Source organism: Geotrypetes seraphini, chromosome 11, assembly GCF_902459505.1.
Source record: "Geotrypetes seraphini chromosome 11, aGeoSer1.1, whole genome shotgun sequence".
NCBI lineage: Eukaryota > Metazoa > Chordata > Amphibia > Gymnophiona > Dermophiidae > Geotrypetes > Geotrypetes seraphini.
The window spans coordinates 107,822,437-107,842,978 of NC_047094.1; the positions used below are offsets into that span (position 1 = coordinate 107,822,437).

General features: G+C 42.7%; 1 protein-coding gene across 4 annotated transcripts in view; it reads left to right on the forward strand.

Annotated features, from left to right (window-relative positions):
• Nucleotides 1-20,542, forward strand: part of NFATC2 (nuclear factor of activated T cells 2) — a 184,603-nt gene that overhangs the window by 151,835 nt on the left and 12,226 nt on the right. The window contains exon 10 of one of the 4 annotated variants that reach the window (XM_033914885.1): nt 16,798-16,885. The exons of the other annotated variants lie outside the window; for them this stretch is intronic. Within the exon in view, the coding sequence (XP_033770776.1) occupies nt 16,798-16,841 (44 nt within the window). The 3' untranslated portion in view covers nt 16,842-16,885. The remainder of the gene's footprint in view (nt 1-16,797; nt 16,886-20,542) is intronic. 4 annotated transcript variants of the gene reach the window in all.

Sequence of the window (20,542 nt, forward strand, 5' to 3'; positions counted from 1 at the left end):
GTTTTTAGCGCAGGGACCTGCGCTGAATGCCCCACGCTGCTCTTGAAGCTCATAGGCTCCCTGCGCTAAAAAACGCTATTGCGGTTTAGTAAAAGGGGGCCATAGTGCAAAATATAGACAGCATATATAAATTCTCAAAACGGACACATTTTGATCACTAAATTGAAAATAAAATCATTTTCCTACCTTTTGTAATTTCATCAGTCTCTGGTTGCACTTTATTCTGACTGTGCATCCAATATATCTTCCCTTTTTTCAGCCTCCTGTATGCTTTCTCTCCTCCAGACCTCATTCCCTCCCCAAACTTTTTCTTTGTTTCACCCTGCCCCCTTCTTTCTTTTTCTCTCTCTCTCCATACCCCCTTTCATTCTGTATGTCTGTCTTTCTCTCTCTCTCCGTGCCCCATTTTTCTTTGTTTCACCCAGCCCTCTTTCTTTTTTTTTTTTTTGGCTCCCTGTCCCCCCCTTTCTTTCTTTTTCCTTGCCCTCCCCTATGCCACCACCATTGGGAAAATGCTGCCACCGCCACTGGGGAATAGGCTGCCACTGCCGCTATCGGGAACAGGCCGGCGCCGAGTTCGCCCTGCTTCTCTTCCCCACGGGGCCGACCAACTCTCGCCACTCGACGTCAATTCTAACATCGGAGAGGACGTTCTGGGCCAGCCAGGCAGCGATTGGCTGGCCCAGAACGTCCTCTCCGACATCAGAATTGACACGGGTGGCGAGAGTTGGTCGGCCCCACAGGGAAAAGCAGGGAGAACTTGGCACCGGCCTGTTCCCAATGGCGGCGGTGGCACTCAAGTGGCTAAAGAGACGCAGTTTGCCAGCCCAGGGAGAACACTGGAGGGTGGGCAGCTGTGCACCCCCTTGGGGCGTAAAACCGGGGCAGACCGCCCCCACCCCCACCTTGGTATGCCACTGTCTGTACCTCACTCCCTCCCTATGACCAAAAATTCTCCTTTCTTCTATTCCCCGTGTACACAACCATCTCTTTCCCTCCCTTCCTCTCTCCCAAGTCCTTGCCTTCTGTATTCAAAAACACATTCCCTCCCCCACCTCAGCATCTCTTTCTCTCTCCCAAGTCCATGCCTTCTGTGTCCAAAAACCCATTCCATCCCCCACCTCAGCATCTCTTTCCCTCCCTTCCTCTCTCCCAAGTTCATGCCTTGTGTCCAAAACGCACTCCCTCCCCTTTTTGTGTTCCCCGTTTGTCTCCCAGCCCATCTTAGCAACTTTCTCAGCAAAATGTAGCTCGAGCCGCGTAGGCTTGTCTTCTATTTCCTGCCTGTCCCGCCGCGCACACATAGCCGATCGGAAATCTTCCCCGACTTCAGCGCTGACGTCGGAGGGCGGGCTTTGCTTAAGCCCTCCCTCCGACGTCAGCGCTGACGTCGGGGAAGATTTCCGATCGGCTGTGTGAGCGGCAGGGCAGTCGGAGTAGAAGACGAGCCTCGCGGCTCGAGTTATATTTAACCCCGCGGGTCCCCCATCGTCCCCGTTCAGCTCTCTCTCCTGTGCACCCCCTGGTAGTACTGCCCTGATGGCGGCCCTGCGCGTGCCAGCTGCAAGGCCTTCGCGTGCCAAAGTTGGCACGCGTGCCATAGGTTCGCCATCGCTGCCCTAGGCTGAAGCCTAGTTAGCCTATAGGAAAATCCAGCCCTGGTGACAGCCCATACCTAGCTTCAACAGCTGCAGTATCTTCGCTGTAACATTGTGACTAAGGACTAGCATGTTTCAATTGCCTCCTCCCCCCCCCCCATCAGACACACTGAATGCACACATACACAAACCAATAGATAAACAAGCATGTGCAGACACATGTACAAACATGTACACTCCTCTCTTCTTACCCCTCTATACACATGAATTTACATGCAGAGGGGTTGGAATTCCATAAACCATGCTATGCATGCTTTTCTTGCCACCCCCAGTACCCCATGAAATCCTTTTGAAAACCACCTTCTTAGTGAATGCTAAATTTAAAACTTGGGTTCAAAGCACTGCAGCCTGAATCTTTCAACTTGTAAACAGGATGTATGTGTGTAACCTGAAATGCAAGGAGCAGAGAATTCCCCTGCATATTGTTTAAAGCATGTGGACAGCATTCTGTGGGCTTTGCAACCACGCATTAAGAGAAAATAAAGAACATTGAACTTTGGAAGAATTAACTTGGCTTTTGGCCTGGACTATACAGTATTAATCAATTTTATTTACTTCTGCTTTTCCTATACGCAGTGTCAACAAAGCACATTTTAAAAGTAGGAAATTTAATACTTCCCCAATGTATGGAGAACTGAACCACAGGGTGACATTGTGAACCCGGGGACATTAGGATTCAGGACTTATCCTGACCCATTTTTGATCTTAGATGTATGTTCTTGCTCATTGGGGCTGGCCAGAGTTTGTGTTGTTCTTGGTTATTCTAGCTATAAGTGGCCCTTATGATGACACATTTTGGGCATGTGGCTTCATTAAACATACAGAGCAAATGGTGAGTTTACAATGGTTTGTTTTGTTTTTAATTATTAGAATTTTAAATGTTTGCAAGTGTGCACTTGTTTATAGAGTATCAAATGTTATGCAACCACAATAGAAAAAGAAAATAAAATATATAAAAAAGAAACAACTGCATACTGTACATTTCACTTAGACAACGATCAAGAAAGGAAAGCTAGTATTCATCCATCCACAAGGGGGCGATGGCATAAACATTAGTCAAAATTTAGAAAAACTTGAAGGGGGGAAAAAAGACAGGAAGTGAAATAGATATCTATCCACCATTCTCAAGTACCTCAAAACAACCCCCCCCCCCCAAGTCTAGCACTATTCTCTTGAAAATGTTGCAAATGAGGTCCATGGTTCATAGACAACGGCGCGAAAGACAAAAGTGCGCGCCGCTGCGCCGCTCTAAATTACAGTTTTTAGGGGCTTCGACGAGGGGTTTTGTTCGGGAACCCCCCCAGTTTACTTAATAGACATCGTGCCGGCGTTATGGGGGGTTTGGGGAGTTGTAACCCTCCACATTTTACTGTAAACTGAACTTTTTCCCTAAAAACAGGGAAAAAGTGAAGTTTTCAGTAAAATGTGGGGGGTTACAACCCCCCACACCCCCCACAATGCCCCCACTACGTGGCGCGATGTCTATTAAGTAAAGTGGGGGGGTTCCCCCCCACACACCCCCGTCGGAGCGCTAAAAACAGTCATTTAGAGTGGCGCAGCGGTGCGCGCTGCGCTCAATTGTCTGGTCGCGCCTTTGTCCCAGCGCGCTTTTGAGCTGACACCGAGGTCCATAAAGGCATACTTGTTACCTTGGAAACTTTTTAAATTATTTTTTTATTCATTCAGTTTTCTATACCGTTCTTCCAGGAGAGCTCAGAACAGTTTACATGAGTTTATTCAAGTACTCAAGCATTTTTCCCTGTCTGTCCTCGTGGGCTCACAATCTATCTAGTGTACCTGGGGCAATGGGGGGATTAAGTGATTTGCCCAGGGTCACAAGGAGCAGCATGGGTTTGATCCTACAACCCCAGGGTGCTGAGGCTGTAGCTTATTTCTGTAGCACTGCTAGATGTAAGAGATGGTCCCTGCTCGATAGAGCTTACAATCTATTCAAAACAGACAAACAGAACAAATAAGGAATTAGGAAGCTGCTTACGGTGGGAATTTCTAAAAGAAACTTGGGGACTTATAAATGAGTAGGTGTTAGGAGTTAAAAGCAGCCTGGGCTTTTGGCTAGATTTGAATGCAGCTAGAGAAGGAGTTTGACATACTGACTCAGGAAGTCTGTTCCAGGCATATGGTGCAGAAAGATAGCAGAAATGGAGTCTGGAGTTAGCAGAAGAGGAAAAGAGTACAGATAAAAGAGAGATTTGACTGATGAACGGAAGAGTGTCGGGAAAAATAAGAGAGAAGAGATACTGAGAAGCTGCAGAGTGAATGTACTTGTAAGTCAATAAGAGGAGTTTGAGCTATATATGGAAATGAATAGGGAGCCAATGAAGTGAATTGAAAAGAGGGCTAATTGTAAGTTGTAACACTGGTGGAATATAAGTTATGCAGCAGAATTTTGAACGGATTGAAGGGAAGAGAAATGGTTTAGTAGAAGACGTGAGAGAAGCAAATTGCAGTAATTTAGGCATAAGATAAAGAGTGTAGATTAGGGTTTAGGTAGTGTGCTCAGAAAGGAAGGGTCGGATTATGCTGCTATTATATAGGGTTACCATACATCTGGGAAAGCCTTAGACATGTCCTCTTTTTAGAGGACTGTCTAGGCGTCTGGAGGGATTTCCAAAACCCAACAGTTTGTCCAGGTTTTGGAACTCCTGAGGCCATGCATGTATGGCCATCACCGTGATGATGTCATATGCATGCGTGTGATGTCATTGCATCGATGTCCACGCACGTGCAAAGGCTTCCAAATGCAGCCTTTAAACTCGGGAAGGTATGTGTGGAGGCGGGGCTGGGGGAGAATGGGGCGGAGCTGGAGGCAGATCTGGGGCAGAATGGGGCGGGGCCAGGCGTCCTCTTATTTTTTTCAAAGAGGAAACCTGGCAACCCTATTATTGTAGAGAAAGAAAGGACAGGTTTAATCATGCACACGTGTGTCTTAAACACTTTGCTTCACATGGGTCATTGGTTTGTCTGTCCAGGATGTTTATGTATGTGTACACATAACACAGTGACCTCAATATGACCATATCTTTGTGAGTTAACTTAGTTCAAAGTAAGGTTACACTGCAGGATGGAATCTCTGGGTGGGCAGAGACACTTTAAGGCAGGGATCTCAAAGTCCCTCCTTGAAGGCCGCAATCCAGTCGGGTTTTCAGGATTTCCCCAATGAATATGCATTGAAAGCAGTGCATGCACATAGATCTCATGCATATTCATTGGGGAAATCCTGAAAACCCGACTGGATTGCGGCCCTCAAGGAGGGACTTTGAGATCGCTGCGAGTCTACAGTTAAGTCTTTGAGAAGCATAATAAGGAAAAAAATGCTTATGCTACACACAGTGGCGTAGTAAGGTGAGCGGTGCCCGGGGCGGTGGTTCCCCGTCCCCTGCCGCACGCTCCCCCTTCCCTTTCCCCATTCCTTTTTAACTTCTCTGGCGTGAGCATCATGTCCATGTCAATGTCGGCTCACCCTTTCACATCACTTCCAAGGCGCGGGTCCTGGGAGCGAAGTCAGAGAGAACACCGATGCTGAAGAGGGCAGCAACCTCACGCCGAGGAACCAAAAAAAAGGTGCGGGGGAAGGCAAGAGGCGCACATGGTAGCAAGGAGAGGAGTTGGGGAGGCGGGGGAAGGGAAGGTGCTGTGTCCTTAGGAAGACGACGGCCGGGGTTGACTGCCCCCCTCGACCCCCCTTAACTATACCACCGGCTACATTGTTGCTTTGACTCAGTCTTGAAAGTCTTCGACAGACAATCATTGGTGGTGGGGGGAGAGGGCTTCAAAATTCCATGCCACAAACATGGGCAAAATGTTCCTCAGAGCAGTTACACAGATGATCATTTACTGTAGTTTAATCTGGAAACAAAAAAAGACCTCAGCAGGCCATCAAATCATCTGACCTGGTCTTTGATTTCAAACCAGAAGGATGCAAGAACCACAAATTGAAAGCAAAAGAGCTCTAGTCCTGCAAAGTGTAGAAGCGAGCCTAAGTAACCTTTGCCGTGTTTTTTATAAAAGTCCACCTTTCATCAGTGAGTTTCCTGCAATCCAGTTAACACTTGAATCACAAATTTTAAAAACGACTGCTCCGTAGTCATACTGAAAACGTTCGCGTCTCAAAATAATGGACGTAAGCCCTCTCCAAACCACAGCTTTCCTCAGTACTGATTAAAGATACAAAGTCGCAAAAGATTTTGCACCGCATTTATTGCCTGTAATCATTATGTGGGCTTATTTTCGATCGTTCAAGAGATGTAAGAAGGATCCAGATAGACTGGAGTCTGCCTTTCACAGTTAGAGGTTTCATGACTTAATGCAATCGGTTGCAGGGTTGTCTAAATCAGTAGTGCACAACGGAGGGGGGAGGGGATGGGAGTCATGTCTCTTGTGGGGCTGCTCCTAAGATCTGGTGTCAAGAGAGCTGTGGCATTTTGGAAGGCAATAGTCTGAGTACCGACTCTTAAAAATGATAAAGGTGTAGATTGGCTTCCCCTTGAAGAAAGGCTAAGCAGGTTAAGGGCTTCAGCTTGAGGAGACAATGGAGAGAAGTCTTTGAAATTAATACTGGATGGAACATAGAACATTGTTTACCCCTTTACATAGTGCTAAGAATAAGGAAAGCTCCTTACAATTAATAGGTATGATAGTTACACACATTCAAGGTACTGAAGGGAATAGACTTAGTAGATAAGGACAGGTTGTTCACCCTCTCCAAGGTAGGGAGAACGAGAGAGCACTCTCTAAAGTTAAAAGGGGATAGATTCCGTACGAACATAAGGAAGTTCTTCTTCACCCAGAGAGTGGTGGAAAACTGGAACGCTCTTCCAGAATCTGTCATAGGTGAAAACACCCTCCAGGGATTCAAGACAAAGTTAGACAAGTTCCTGCTGAACTAGGACGTGCGCAGGTAGGGTTTGTCTCATTTAGGGCACTGGTCTTTGACCGGAGGGCCGCCGCGTGAGCGGACTGCAGGGCATGATGGACCACTGGTCTGACCCAGCAGCGACAATTCTTATGTTCACTGAACATGTATTTTTTCCGTACTCGTCATACAATTAAGTTGGGGGATTTGCATCCGGAAGATGTAGTCAAAGACATTAGTCGGGTTTAAAAGGGGTTTAGACAAATTTCTAGAGGCAAAGTCTACAGCCATTATTAGACATTTAGGGGTCATGAAAGATTACAACAGTCTTCGGAAATCAACCACTTATCTCTTAGCGTGAGCAATAAGGAATTGGAACAAATCCTTGGGATACTGTCGGGTACCTGTGACCTGGAATAGCTGCTAAGATAAATAGGATGCTGGGCTTGAAGGACCTCTGATCTGACCCAGTATGGCACATCTTATGTTCTGGGAGGTTCTCCCTCATCGGTTAACCTTTTTGATACTTTTTCTCTTCTCCCACGTATGTGATTTGGCTGGGGAGAAGGAAAGTATAGGGCTCAATTTCTGAAGCTTAGTTTTGGCCCCTGGAGGGCAAATAGAATCAAAACCCTTCAATAGCAACTGCTAAAAAAAAACCAAACTGATATTTTGGAGAAGTTCATTAGAAAGGGGAAAAATATTTTTTGAGTACACAGGAGCTGCCTTGATTTATCCAATAATGCTATCTACTTTACTCACACATATACTGATTCACCCAGATATGTTTTCTCCCTTTGTATACCTGTTACAGCCCAGAGAACAGAATAGAGAATGACACGGGGACAAATTTTTCCTTGTCCCCACAGGAACTTATTATTTTCCTATCCCTGCCCCATTCCTGGAAGCTCTGTCCTCATCTGCAGAAGCCTCAAACACTTTAAAATCCTTAGTAGCAACATTCTAGAGCTCAGATTGTGATGTCATAATGCCTCATTCCACCAATGCCTAAGCTCCGTCCTCATCTGCACAAGCCTCAAACACTTGAAAATCATTAGTAGCAACATTCTAGAGCTCAGATTGTGATGTCATAATGCCTCTGTCCTCATCTGCACAAGCCGCAAACACTTTAAAATCATAAATGTTCGAGGCTTGGCCACCTTAAGATCATCAGATATAATCACACCCAAGTCCCACTCATCTGTCGGTATACAAAGAAAATAAAAATGATCAGTACAAGTTCAAATAGAGTCTGAAATAGTCATCGCTAATACAACATATCTTCTACTAAATAAGAAAAGAGACAAATGGAATACTCGCCATAAAATCCTGAAAACAATTAGGCCCAAATTCTCGAACAGACACTTATATCAGCAGCCATCTTAAAAGCGCCTGCCGAATGTGTGGAATCGTACCGACATGAAAAGATAGGCACCGGAAATGTAGCCTGGAAAACCCTGGCCTACATTTCCGGCGCCTATCTTCACGTGAATCGCACCTACCTAGGCGCTTTAGGCTGCCTAACACCACTTCCGGCACTGGCTGTGCCTACTTTGGCATTTGGCAACCTGAAGCGCCTAGATAGGTGCGATTCTGGCGCCGATTTTCTAGGCACTGGTATGTGCCTCAAAATGCGGTTAAAAATGCCATTTGGACAGCATTTTTAATGGAGTTATGGGCACCTACTGGTGCCTAGGGGACACTCGATGAAATTGCAGTGAAATACTTTTATGTTTAAATATGTTTATTCATTTTCAACGTGCATAGAAACATCCATAGCAAAACACAACAAAATTCTTACATTTGTGCACTAATAGAATCCCTCCCTCCCCCCCCACCCCATGCCCCCCGAATAGAAACATAAACATAATAATTCATGAGCACAGGGAGCCAATCAAAACGCAAATTACAGGTTCAGGAGTCTTCTCCAGGCCATAGGAGCAAGAGTCAGCCAAAATCACTCCCAAATCAAGGTAAATCATTGACCCGGCCCAGGTCAAAGTCAGTAAAATGTCTACGTTCCAAAGAGGCAAGTATGATCATCAAAGTTCTCATTGACTGTAAGTCTGGGGGCGTCACTGGCCAGCCACTGTGTCAAAATTGCTTTTTTTCCAAGCAACATTGCTCGTGCCAACAAAAGCTGAAAGGCCTTTAGGTTTAGAGAGATTCAGACAGGCAGATTGGATTTGTAGTGACTTGTGTACAGATATTTGTGAACTGGATAAAGACGAAAATATTTTTTTTTAAAAATGAGAATATTTGCACGATAGCATTTTCATGGAGCACTTTGAGGACACTTTATTTATTTGGAATATCTGGGACAACGGACTGAGAGAACTTTGGAAAGTCTAAGCCAGGGGTCCCCAGAGGCCCTCCTTGAGGGCCGAATCCAGTCAGGTTTTCAGGATTTCCCTAATGAATATGCATGAGATCTATGTGCATGCACTGCTTTCAATGCTGGGGAAATCCTGAAAACCCGACTGGATTCGACCCTCAAGGAGGGACTTTGGGGACCCTGTCTAAGATAAGTAACGCCAATTATTGTCAACATATCCTTTTGGGTGGAGGAAAGCAAGGGTTTTAAGCAATTGTTACCTGTCCGTTGCCTGTATTCATGGTAAATGAGCTTGGACAGAGCACTTAACAGACTTGCTCCCTAAATAACTAATGTGACCTGCTGCTTAGACAGTTAAGACCAAGGCCACAAGGCAGCTGCAGACAGACAAATTAAGTAGTGGTGGTTTGTTTTGTGTGTGCTTCCTGCCCCGTGTTTCTATTTTAAAGATATTGTGGTCATTGCTTTGCACTTGATATACAACTCTGTAGCAAGATAGAGATCTCTGCATCGGTTCTGACTCAGATGAATCAGAAACACCCCCCCCCCCCAAGACAGTAGAGAGGACACCTGTAAAGTGGTCTCTGACCTGCTCTTGAATCAGCGTAAGAAGTGACTCAGTGCCGTAGAAAGGAGAGCGTCAAGAGATCAATCACACTTTTACTTTCAGTGTAAAAATCACCCACTTCATGTGTGTGTGTGTGTGTGTTGGGGGGGGGGGTGTTTCAAAATTTATTAATTCCCTCCTTTATAAAGCCACGCTAGCGTTTTTAGCACTGGCCATGCCGGTAAGAACTCCGACGCTCATAGAATTCCTATGAGCGTCGGAGTTCTTTTCGCTGCGGCTGGTGTGAAAAACGCTAGTGCGGCTTTGTAAAGGAGGGCCTAAAATTCTAAGTTTTGTTAGTGTGACCCCCCCTTCTCTGTAACTTTTATTTTCAAAAAGAACAGTAAAAGCTTTGTGCTCGAGAATGACACGGGGACAAATTTTTCCCTGTCCCCGCAAGTTGTGTCGCTGTCCTTGTAAGCTCTGCCTTATCTGCCCAAGCCTTGAACACTTATGATTTTCAAGTGTTTGAGGCTTGTGCAGATGAGGACGGAGCTTAGGCATTGGTAGAATGAGGCATTATGACATCACAATCTGAACTCTAGAATGTTGCTACTTATGATTTTAAAGTGTTTGAGGCTAGTGCAGATGAGGACAGAGCTTGCAGGAATGGGGCAGGGACAGGAAAAGAACTCACTGGGACGGGATGGGAAAATGAGTTCTCGCGGGGTCAAGGAAAAATGTGTCCCCGTGTCATCATTCTCTTCTTTGTGCATTCACCATTGGTGAAGCTGAACCTTTTTGCCTTGAAATGTTGAACAGTTAGCATATCCACCTTGAAGTTCAACAAACCTTGGAAATAAACGTTATCTACTGATTTTTTTTTTTTAAACAAAAAAATCTGCAACCATCTTTTTCCCTAGTACTGAATAAGTTAGAAAAGAAGTCCTATGCAAAACCAAAACCCTGTATAACTACATCCTATGCAATATCATTTTGTACCAAATTAGGGTTATAAACAGGGCTCTTTCTAAAAAGAAATGGCTGCTGTTTCAGCCAAGAGCAATTGTTTCTAAAGGTCTGGAGACATTTTTCAAAGGAACATACACACATGCTTTTTCTTTGCAAACTGCCAGGAACCTCGGACTTTGCAGCCATTTTTTCTGTTGGCAGATTTAGGCTTTGAAAGAACACAAGTACAGCAACTTGGATTAAAAGTATAGTTGATATTTCTCAGCCCTACCCAAACATGCCAAAAGGAAACAGGCATGTTTATATCAGGACTATCTTGGCATATCCAACTTTTAAAATTGCCGTTGTGGGGGAAGGAGGTAATTCTGTATATACAGGTGCCCAGAGGGTGCCTGTGTAGCACCTATGCTTTAAAAAGAGAGGTGAAATATGTATCCATAGGTTTTGTGGAAGCTTATGCCAGCCATAGAGCTGCTGTAAGTGTTCATACCAACAGGACAAGAAGGAAGCACAATGGGCCTCTGGAATTGGTATGACGGAACAGACATTAAGTCACTGCTCAGCTGAGAAGTCCCTCCCATCTGTGCCCTTCTCCTCTTCTGCCAACTCAAGAGACTCCATCCTTCTATCTTGCTGCGCCATATGCCTGGAACAAACTGCCCAAATCCATACGGCGGGCTCTGTCTCTGGCAGTGTTCCAGTCCAAGCTGAAAGGCCACCTCTTCACGACTGCTTTCAGCTTCTAACACCTCTCCCCTTGGGTTCTGCATTCCCAATAGAGAATGACACGGTGACAAAATTCATCACCGTTCCCGTCCCCGCGGATAACCGTGGGAAACCATCTTCATGTCATTCTTTAAGGAGAGAGGGTTGAATCAGAGTCTGAATGGCCGCAACCACTGACCCGCAAGCTTTGCTTTGAAGAATGCTGGTGTAGAAGGACTGAGGTTGAAATAGACACTCGAAAATGTCATGGGATTATTTCCCGCGGTTATCCGCGGGGGCGGGGACGGTGATGAATTTTGTCACCGTGTCATTCTGTAATCCCCAACCCTATATGTCATGTCTGTCTTTCCAAGTTAGATTGTAAGCTCTTCCGAGCAGGGACCATCTATTAAATGCCAAAAAAGTACAGCACTGCATACGCCTTTCAGTACTATAAAAGTGATAAATAGTAGCAGTAGTAGTAGGCTAAGCCATCATACCAATTCCAGAGGCCCGTTGTGCGTTTTTATTGTGTTGCGCTACCAATTCCCACTTTTTTTTTTTTGTTCATACCTAAATGCTGGAGATAACTTACCACCTACTACTACTATTTAGCATTTCCATAGCACTGAATGGCATACGCAGTGCTGTACATTCAACATGTAATAGACAGTCCCTGCTCAGAAGAGCTTATAATCTAATTAGAGCAGACACAATAAATGGGACACATAGCGCTTGGGAAATTTCTTATAACTTTCCTATAGAATAGTATGATGTCTGGTCAGGTACCCCAGTACATATTCCTATTTTTTTTTAGTGACAATTTGTCATCTAGCTGCATATTGATGAGGTCACAATGATATTGAGATTGTGCATCAGACAAGTCCACTTGCTCTGAACCACAGTTACTGTGAGTAGGGTTTCTCTTACTATTTTCTTAAACTTTGGGAATGAGGTCTAGTATGCAATATATTGGTTCATGTGCTTTGCTTGAGTAATACATTATTAAATATCTTTTTACCTTAATATCAAACTGGAGTATTCTTTACCCCCCCAAAAAAAAGCAAAACCCATACCACTATATCTAGACGCCTCCAGCACGCCTAACCCAGGCCTAGCTAGCACCCAACTTGCTCACAAAGTAGACCTGGTTTTGCAACGCCTACATTTTAGGCGAGATTGTAGACACGCTATGACGCTGAGCGGCATGCAATTCTGTAAATAGACATTCATATTAAAACCACGCCCCCACCTATCACATTAGGTGCAGCTTTTTCCGATGGGCGTCTATGAAATTCTAGACGCCTATTTTGTGAATCGTGCACAGCCTTTAGACATCTAACTTCTAATTATTGCTTGTTAAAGTCGTTAATTGGGCTTATTATTCCATTTATTTGCATGCCTACGTGATTGGACGTCCATATTGTGGATAGGATTTGCCTTGAACTGTGCACTGCAGTTAGAACATGGTACTTTTTCACACAATCACATTTTAATTGGTTTTAAATAATGCAGACATTTACCACACCAATTAACACCAATTAGAACAATTAAGTTAGGCAGTGGTACGGCACCACCTAACTTATGGTGTCGTTTAGAGAATTTGGGCCTTAGGTGTTGACATGCTGTCAATACACTTACCACACAGAAAATTAATTAAATATGAGGTAGCAATATAGTAACATGTTGGGAATGTCCCTCTCAGTAGTCCCCTAATTCTATCATTTGTATGTTTTCAAATTTCCAATTAGCACACAAATTTTCAAGTGCAAGTTATAGAATAAGATCAGTTGCATGCATCACTTAATTGAATAATTGGCCGTAATAGCTATAATTGGCACCCATTAGCAGTTGCATGTGTTAACTGTTCTCAGTCATTCTATATGTCGTGCACCCAGATTCCAGAGTGTGCAATTTCAAGAAGGCATGGACATGTTGGCCCTGATGCTATAAAAAGTACCTACCATTAGGCGCCTATCTTAATTTTGCAATTAGTTCAACTGGTTCTGTTAATTGAACAGTGCCATTAAAAAATTAATTTCTGGGGTAGGTGTCTAACTCGGTAGGTGCCATGTAGGTGTCTACAGCGAGGCGCCTACCTGAAAAGCAGGTGTGGTTAGGGAGCCGAGTTTGGGTGTGGATTGCATTAGGCACCAGTAGGCGTCAAGGTTAGGCATCGGTAAATTAGGCCAAGAAAACCCCTGCCGTTATAGTTCCAGTGCCTATCATTCTGATGCCTACTGCCTTAGGCTTAGGTTCCGCTAGGCCAGGGGTAGGGAACTCCGGTCCTCGAGAGCCGTATTCCAGTCGGGTATTCAGGATTTCCCCAATGGCTATGCATGAGATCTCTTTGCATGCACTGCTTTCAATCCATATTTATTGGGGAAATCCTGAAAACCCGACTGGAATACAGCTCTCGAGGACCGGAGTTCCCTACCCCTGCGCTAGGCACAGTTCTATAAACAGCACCTAGCAGTTGATTGACAACCATGCCAAGCGCTGCTGCTTACAGAATCGGGGCCCTACTGCCTATAGTTAGACGCAAACATTTCTGCCAGTCATTGAACCAGGTGAAAGTGCTTGAGCTTTAAGGGGTCCTTTTATCAAGATGCGCTAACCAATTTAGCACACTCTAAAGATTAGCATACGCCAAATGCTACGGCATCCATTATATCCTATGGACATTGTCGCATTTAGCGCACTAAATCGGTTAGCACACCTTAATAAAAGGACCCCTTGGTGCACTGATGGAGAATTTGTGCATAAGTGTCATTATAGAACGCGCAGTTAGTGAGCATCATCCCAGCACCTAAATGATGGCAAGCTGGGGGAAGCATCTCCTGGAGGGCGCAGAGATTGGAGACCAGGGATTTCTTTTGAGCTTGTTTGCCTTGCTGTTCCTCCGGAGCATCTTTCCCCGATACTGCTGTGCCTATTGCCAACAGGCACTGAAATTGGACACCTAAACATTGGGTCCTGTAGCCTGGGAGATAAGAAGTGCCTCCTCCTGTGGCATATCAGGGAAGCATCTCCTGGAGGGCGCAGAGATTGGAGACCAGGGATTTCTTTTGAGCTTGTTTGCCTTGCTGTTCCTCCGGAGCGTCTCTCCCGATACTGCAGTGCCTATTGCCAACAGGCGCCGAAATTGGACACCTATAACATCGGGTCCTGTAGCCCGGGAGATAAGAAGCGCCTCCTCCTGTGGCATAGCCACAGGCCATGGCCAGAGGGGCGTGCCCTGAGGGGCAGGTCATGCCCCTTATGAGCCCCTTGAGAGCCACTGGAGCCTCTGGAGAAGGAGCAGTTTCTAGCTAAGTTGAATTTATATACCTTTGTGTGATTTGCTTGTTTCTAGATAGTTATGGGGAAATGTAAAGGGAAACCTCGTGTTTCAACACCAGTTAGTGCTGGTCCTATGGATAAACATTTGATGTTACCAAGTACTCTAAGGTTAATAGATAAACCTGACTCATTTTCAGGAGCATCCTTGAGCTCTCCAGAGCGTACCCTTCCCCTCGCTCCTGATCTTCCCAGGGGCTTGGAACCTATAGGTTCGCAAGGGGCTTCTTTTGAAGCCTCCGACCTCCAACAGACAGCAGAGATTGTATTTTCGCAGATGCCTCAAGTTTTTCCTGGAATAATTAATCAGTCAGAGGGGTTGGAAGAAAACCCAGAGGAAGTTACCTTAAAAGATTTGTGGACTTTAAATACGAGGATGGAGGTGATGTTGAGGAAAATTACTAACCATGTTCAAGTTTTTTCCAATGAAGTTGTTGATAAATTGGGAAATGTAGATGCTAACATCGGGAATTTAGACAAACGTACACTTTCTCTAGGAAAGCAGATAATTTATAGACATCTATGGTGGCATCTACAAAAGATTCCTTGAATATTCAGTATAAGTTAGAAATGAGCGAGAACCAGGTTAGAGCAAGGAATCTACGATTGGTTAATTTTCCTGTGACTCACTTACTATCTCCTGAGATACTATTGAGAAAGTATCTCAAGGAAATATTAGGGGTCACTAATTCCGATACCATGATGTTCTCTAACTTCTTTTATATACCTCAAAAGGAAAAATTTCCAGTAGAAGGGGGAATGGATCAATTGAGTACTGTAGATGTAGATTTAACAAAATTTCTTGAAGATTCTCAGGAATTGATCCAAACCCGGGCCACCTTGTCAATTACCTGTGTAAATGAGTTAGATAAAACTTTAATGTTGAAGTTGTATTTCCAGAATAGAGAGGCAACATTTTGTGGTGATAAGGTCTTAATGTTTCCCGATGTGTCAAGGGCTACTCAATATAGGAGGAAAGCCTTTTTGGCTTTACGTCCTAAAGTTCTTGAAATGGGCGCAACGTTTTTTTCTTAAATTTCCCTGTAAATGTATGCTGCATGTTCAAGACAAAGATTATGTGTTTTGGGAACTTTCTCAATTAGAACTTTTTCTTAAAGGAAAGAAACAAGACTAGGTTATTAGCTTTTCTCAGTAGGGGTTTTATAGATATAGCGTCCTATGAGGTATATAGGTTTTTGAAGGGGGGTAAGTTTGTTTTCCTCCCTCTATACCTATTTTTGTTTACCTGTTGTTTAGTTTATTTGAATTATGAGATGTCTTCCTTCATTTGTGGGCTAGATGGATATTTGCCTTAAGGGGTAATTTGGTTTTTGGATAATATATAATTTCTTTGAAATCCATATATTATTATGTTTAAATGGATGTAATAATGTTGAAAATACTTAATAAAGTAATAAAGAAAATACTTAATAAAGTAAAAAAAAAAATGATGGCATGCTTTTGAGTATTTACCCCTAAGTGCACAGGCTTTGCACATAAGAAGTAATTCAGTACATAGGCACATGAAATTACAAATACCTTGTGACCACATGTATTTTGCTGAGTAACTTCAAGAGGGCATACACATACCCCCTCTTTTACAAAGGTGCGCTAAGCTTTTTAGCGTGCGGAGAATATTATCGCACTAAACGCTAAAACGTGCATGTTGCCCTATGGCTTAGCATGCCTTTGTAAAAGAGGCCCATAGTTTCAAGTGATGCATGCAACTTATACAATACTATCACTTGTGTATGTTGCATGGTGCACTTTTAAGTGTGCCCACTTACACTAATCATTGACCCCGCACAAGTGATCATGCCTAACGTTTGGCACACCAAAACGAGTATTCTAGTATTGTATAAGATCTTAAGTGGGCCTAAGTGTCATTATACCGTAGAATCAGCACTCATTGTGCCCCTTGTGATGCCAAGTTAGAAAATTACCTCCAACATGCATTAATTTTTCCATTTGTTGCATGGTAAAGAAAAAGTTTACCACACTTTAATAATCACACCACCCCTTATATAAGTAAGATATTCACATCTAGTGGAGGTAAAGCTGACTGACCTAGAGTGTGAACAATTGATTTATATTTTTCTGTTTAGTCAATTTTATAAAAAATAATATGAGAGGCAGAAAGTTGTCTTGTATTATATTTGATAGTTCATTTAATTGAATGATTGAAATCTGGTTAATCACATGATCTGGGCAAAAAAGTTCAGAGGTTGAGTCCTGTATTCTACACTTCAGCCACACAGGTTAAAAATCCCTAAGAGTAGAGAGCAACTGTAACATTTGACCAGCGGAAGAAAGGTCAAGAGTTGCTTTTTTTTTTTGTCTCAAAAATGGTTTTGCAAATCTTTTTCAGAGCTGATAGATACACATCTTAGCTGGATACAAAACATTATATGAGACAGACTGACTGGGATCTTTGATCCATGAAAAGAAAGTGAAAGGTAAAAAAAACCAAAACATTTTCTGCCTCTTCTCCAGCGGTATGTCTCTCTTAATTTGATCTTTTGCTTTTTTTTTTCACCCCCTCATGACCCAGCTGTGCTTGACTAAAAATATCTACCTGTTTTTCTCCTTCTATTCCTAATTTTATCACTTGAAACTGTAAATTGTTCGCTAAGGGGATAATAGTCAAAAGAATTTAAGCAGGCAGGAGGGGCAACTACCCACTTAAATTGTATTCTGTGGGCTATTTGCAGATAGTGGCAGTACCACTAAATATTCTCAGATGTGCAGTAGATTCCATGTTCTGAGGGCAGGGCCAGCACAAGCAATGAACTAGGGGCCAGATTCTCAAGACTAAATAAAAAATCTGCCTTTAACATGCTTGCTAAACCGGTTCCAGCTGGCCATGTATTTTAGCGGCTGATTATTAAAATGGCTTTACCATGGTCTTGTCCGAGTTGTCTGGCAGTCTCCGATACTGCCACGCAAATGTAGTACAACGAGGTCTTTGCTATTAAAATGAGCACTCCAAGTAATTCTCTAATCTCGTTGTGCCATATTTGTGGCCAAAATTTGCCGACATTTCTGAGCTGTCGTTGCCTTACTTTCTGGAGGCTCTTATGGGGGAGGGCACCCTCCAGGGGTTGGACGGGTTCTTACTGAACCAGAATGTACGCAGGTGGGGCTAGTCTCGGTTGGTGCACCTTCCTGTTCCAAAGACAACTTCACTAGCAATGACTGAAACAATAGAGCTATGGGGCCTACCAGGATTAAAAGGATGGGGTCTCTTCCAGGAGAGGGAAGAAGGGGGGGTCTTTGATTTTTGAGGGAGGGAAGGAGGAAAGAGCATAGGTAGTTTTGGGCCAGTACTTGGATGTTATATGGGTGTTAACCAATATTCAGACCCAGAAACCAGCATAGCTAACTGGGCAAGAAAAGACCTGCTATTTATGTGGCTCTATATGTCCAGTTAGCAATGTGTATGTCAGCAATAAATATTGCTGGCACCCTTATAACTCTTGGATCGTCCCCAGATAGGGTTGGATCAAGGGACTGTGACACCCTGAGCCAGTTTGTATCAGGCCATCCCCCGCTCACATTGCTTCTTCGCTTCGCTTCATTGCTTCTTCGCTTCTCGCGTTGATGAAGCAATCGCGAAACAGGGGCCCTGTTGGGAATCCGACAGCTCTACAGTTTGGTTTTATAGAGCAGCGTGGAAAATAAGCGCATAAGTGTGCCAGCCTGCTACTCTAATGCATAAATGTCTGAAACTGTACTGACCCGTTCTCCTGATCATCTGCTGTTTGGGAAGTGGACTGTGCATCTGAAAGATAAGTTTCTCTTAGATTTATATATTTTTTTATATATAAGGTTTTTTTTGGCAAATTGATGGTAAATTGAGATTTTGTTATGAATGAAGACAGGAGAGTTAAAGTTTTGACCAATCATGTGCCTCCTCCGTCAAATAAAGTTATTTTGAAGTTAGGTTAGTCCCTTTGGATAATTTTTAATTTTATCCTGGGCGACACAGAGGTCTTTTTCTCCACTAATTTAAACTATTGTTGGTTAGTCCCTGCATCAGCTACTGTGTGTTATTTGGATGTATTTTTGATTATAGATATTTTTATGACATTCAACTTATGTGATTATTTCATCTTTTACATGTATACACAATCATATAAATACACCTAATCACTGTTCTGCAAGTACATACTCGAATAGCAGAGAGCGTAACTAAAAGGGATGTTCACAGAAGCAAAGGCGGGGCCAACATTTGCACAGACTTCTTAAAAGATCCCAAAGCCATACAGATAAATTGTTTTCATTACTCCCCCTAATGCAAGTGTACTCCAATTACAGTTATTTAATTAAAAAAAATATAGACAATGTCTTTCTTTATGTGTAGAGTTTAATAGTGTATATCCTACAGTGATTTCATACAACTTGTATTTTAAGCTTTAGCCAACAATTTGTTCATAGCGGGTATCATAGCAAAGAGGTTAGATCAATAAATCTAGAATTAGTCATGTAAAAAAATTAGGACACCCTGTGAAATAGTCAGTTCTTTCTTAAGAAATGTTCACCTATCGATGTCAAATCTTTTTTTAAATTTATCTCTGGAAAAGAAAGTGATGTAATTGCAGGTAAACAACAAAATTTCCTTAATTTACTCATGAAACAAAAGATATCCACAAAAATGTGTATTCGAACTGAGGAATAAATTAGGACACTTCCACATATCCTCCCACTTAAAGTGGCTCAAATCACACAGAGGTGTATCACATCAGGTGCACATGATTAGAACATCGTTACTCAGCATTTTGAAGGAGGTTTGCCCTATTTAAACCTCAGACATTTAGTTTGGTGTGCTCATGACTGCTGCGGTGAGAGTGAACACCATGGTGAGATCAAAAGAGCTGTCTGAGGCCTTCAGAAAGAAGATTGTAGCAGTTTATAAGTCAAGTTTCAAGTTAAAGCTACTTTCTACAGACTACGCCAAATACGGGCCATTTCAAAATTTCTATGTCCTAAATCATTGAATATATTAATTCATTCAATGATTATTTCAAAAATTGATTACTGCAATTCATTATTCAAGGGAATGGCTCAAAGAAATTAGAAGATTGCAGATAATTCAGAATGCCTCTATCAAATGAATTATGGGAGCTAAGAAGTTCGACCATTTAACTCCATTACTTCAAAATGCACATTGGCTTCCAGTATCACATCGTATTTTATACAAATTATCTTTACTTACATTTAAATCGTTATTATTATTTATAAAGCTTTAATACCATATAATTCTCCCAAATTTTTAAGATCAAATGACCAACTTTTGTTGGTCATTCCTACTCTCAAAATTATCAACACTCGAAGGCAATTTATTTTTACTGTTACGGCGCCTCAGACATGGAATTCACTCCCACTATATTTAAGAGAGGAGAAGAATCTGGAAAAATTTAAGAGCCAACTTAAGAGCTTTCTTTTTAAAGATGCGTTCAATACCTAATTGAAATGTTAATTTGCTCTTTCGCTATTTGCTCTTTTGTCTATTCTTATCTTTAATTATTTATTTGTCCTCCTACTCCTATTTTGTTTTTCCTTTAATTGTTGATTCTTTCCTATCTAAGATTGTATTTCTACCCCACCTGTCCTATTGTATGCTTGTTCTGTTTTAATTAGTTTGTTTTTGTGATTTATACCCTTGTTAATGATATGGTCTATTTTATGTATATTTTTAGAAATTTATTTTACTCTGTGTACATCGCTTAGTATTTGGAATAGGCGATTAATCAAATAATAAATAAACTTGAAACTTCAAGATGCTAAAAGAAGTCTCCAAAAACCCTAAAATGTCATCATGGGACCTATAGCAGGCTTTTGCTACTGTTGATGTGAAAGTGCATTCCTCTGCAATTAGAAAGAGACTGCCCAAATTTAACTTGCATGGGAGGTGTGCAAGGAGGAAACCTTTGCTCTCTAAAGAAACATAAAGGCCAGACTGAAGTTTTCCATAGAGAACGTAGACAAACACCAGGACTTCTGGAATAGTGTTGTATGGATTGAATTATTTGGACACCAGAAAACAGGACATGTTCCAGGAAAAGAACCTCATACCAACTGTGAAGCATGGAGGTGGGTGTGCTGGTTTAGGG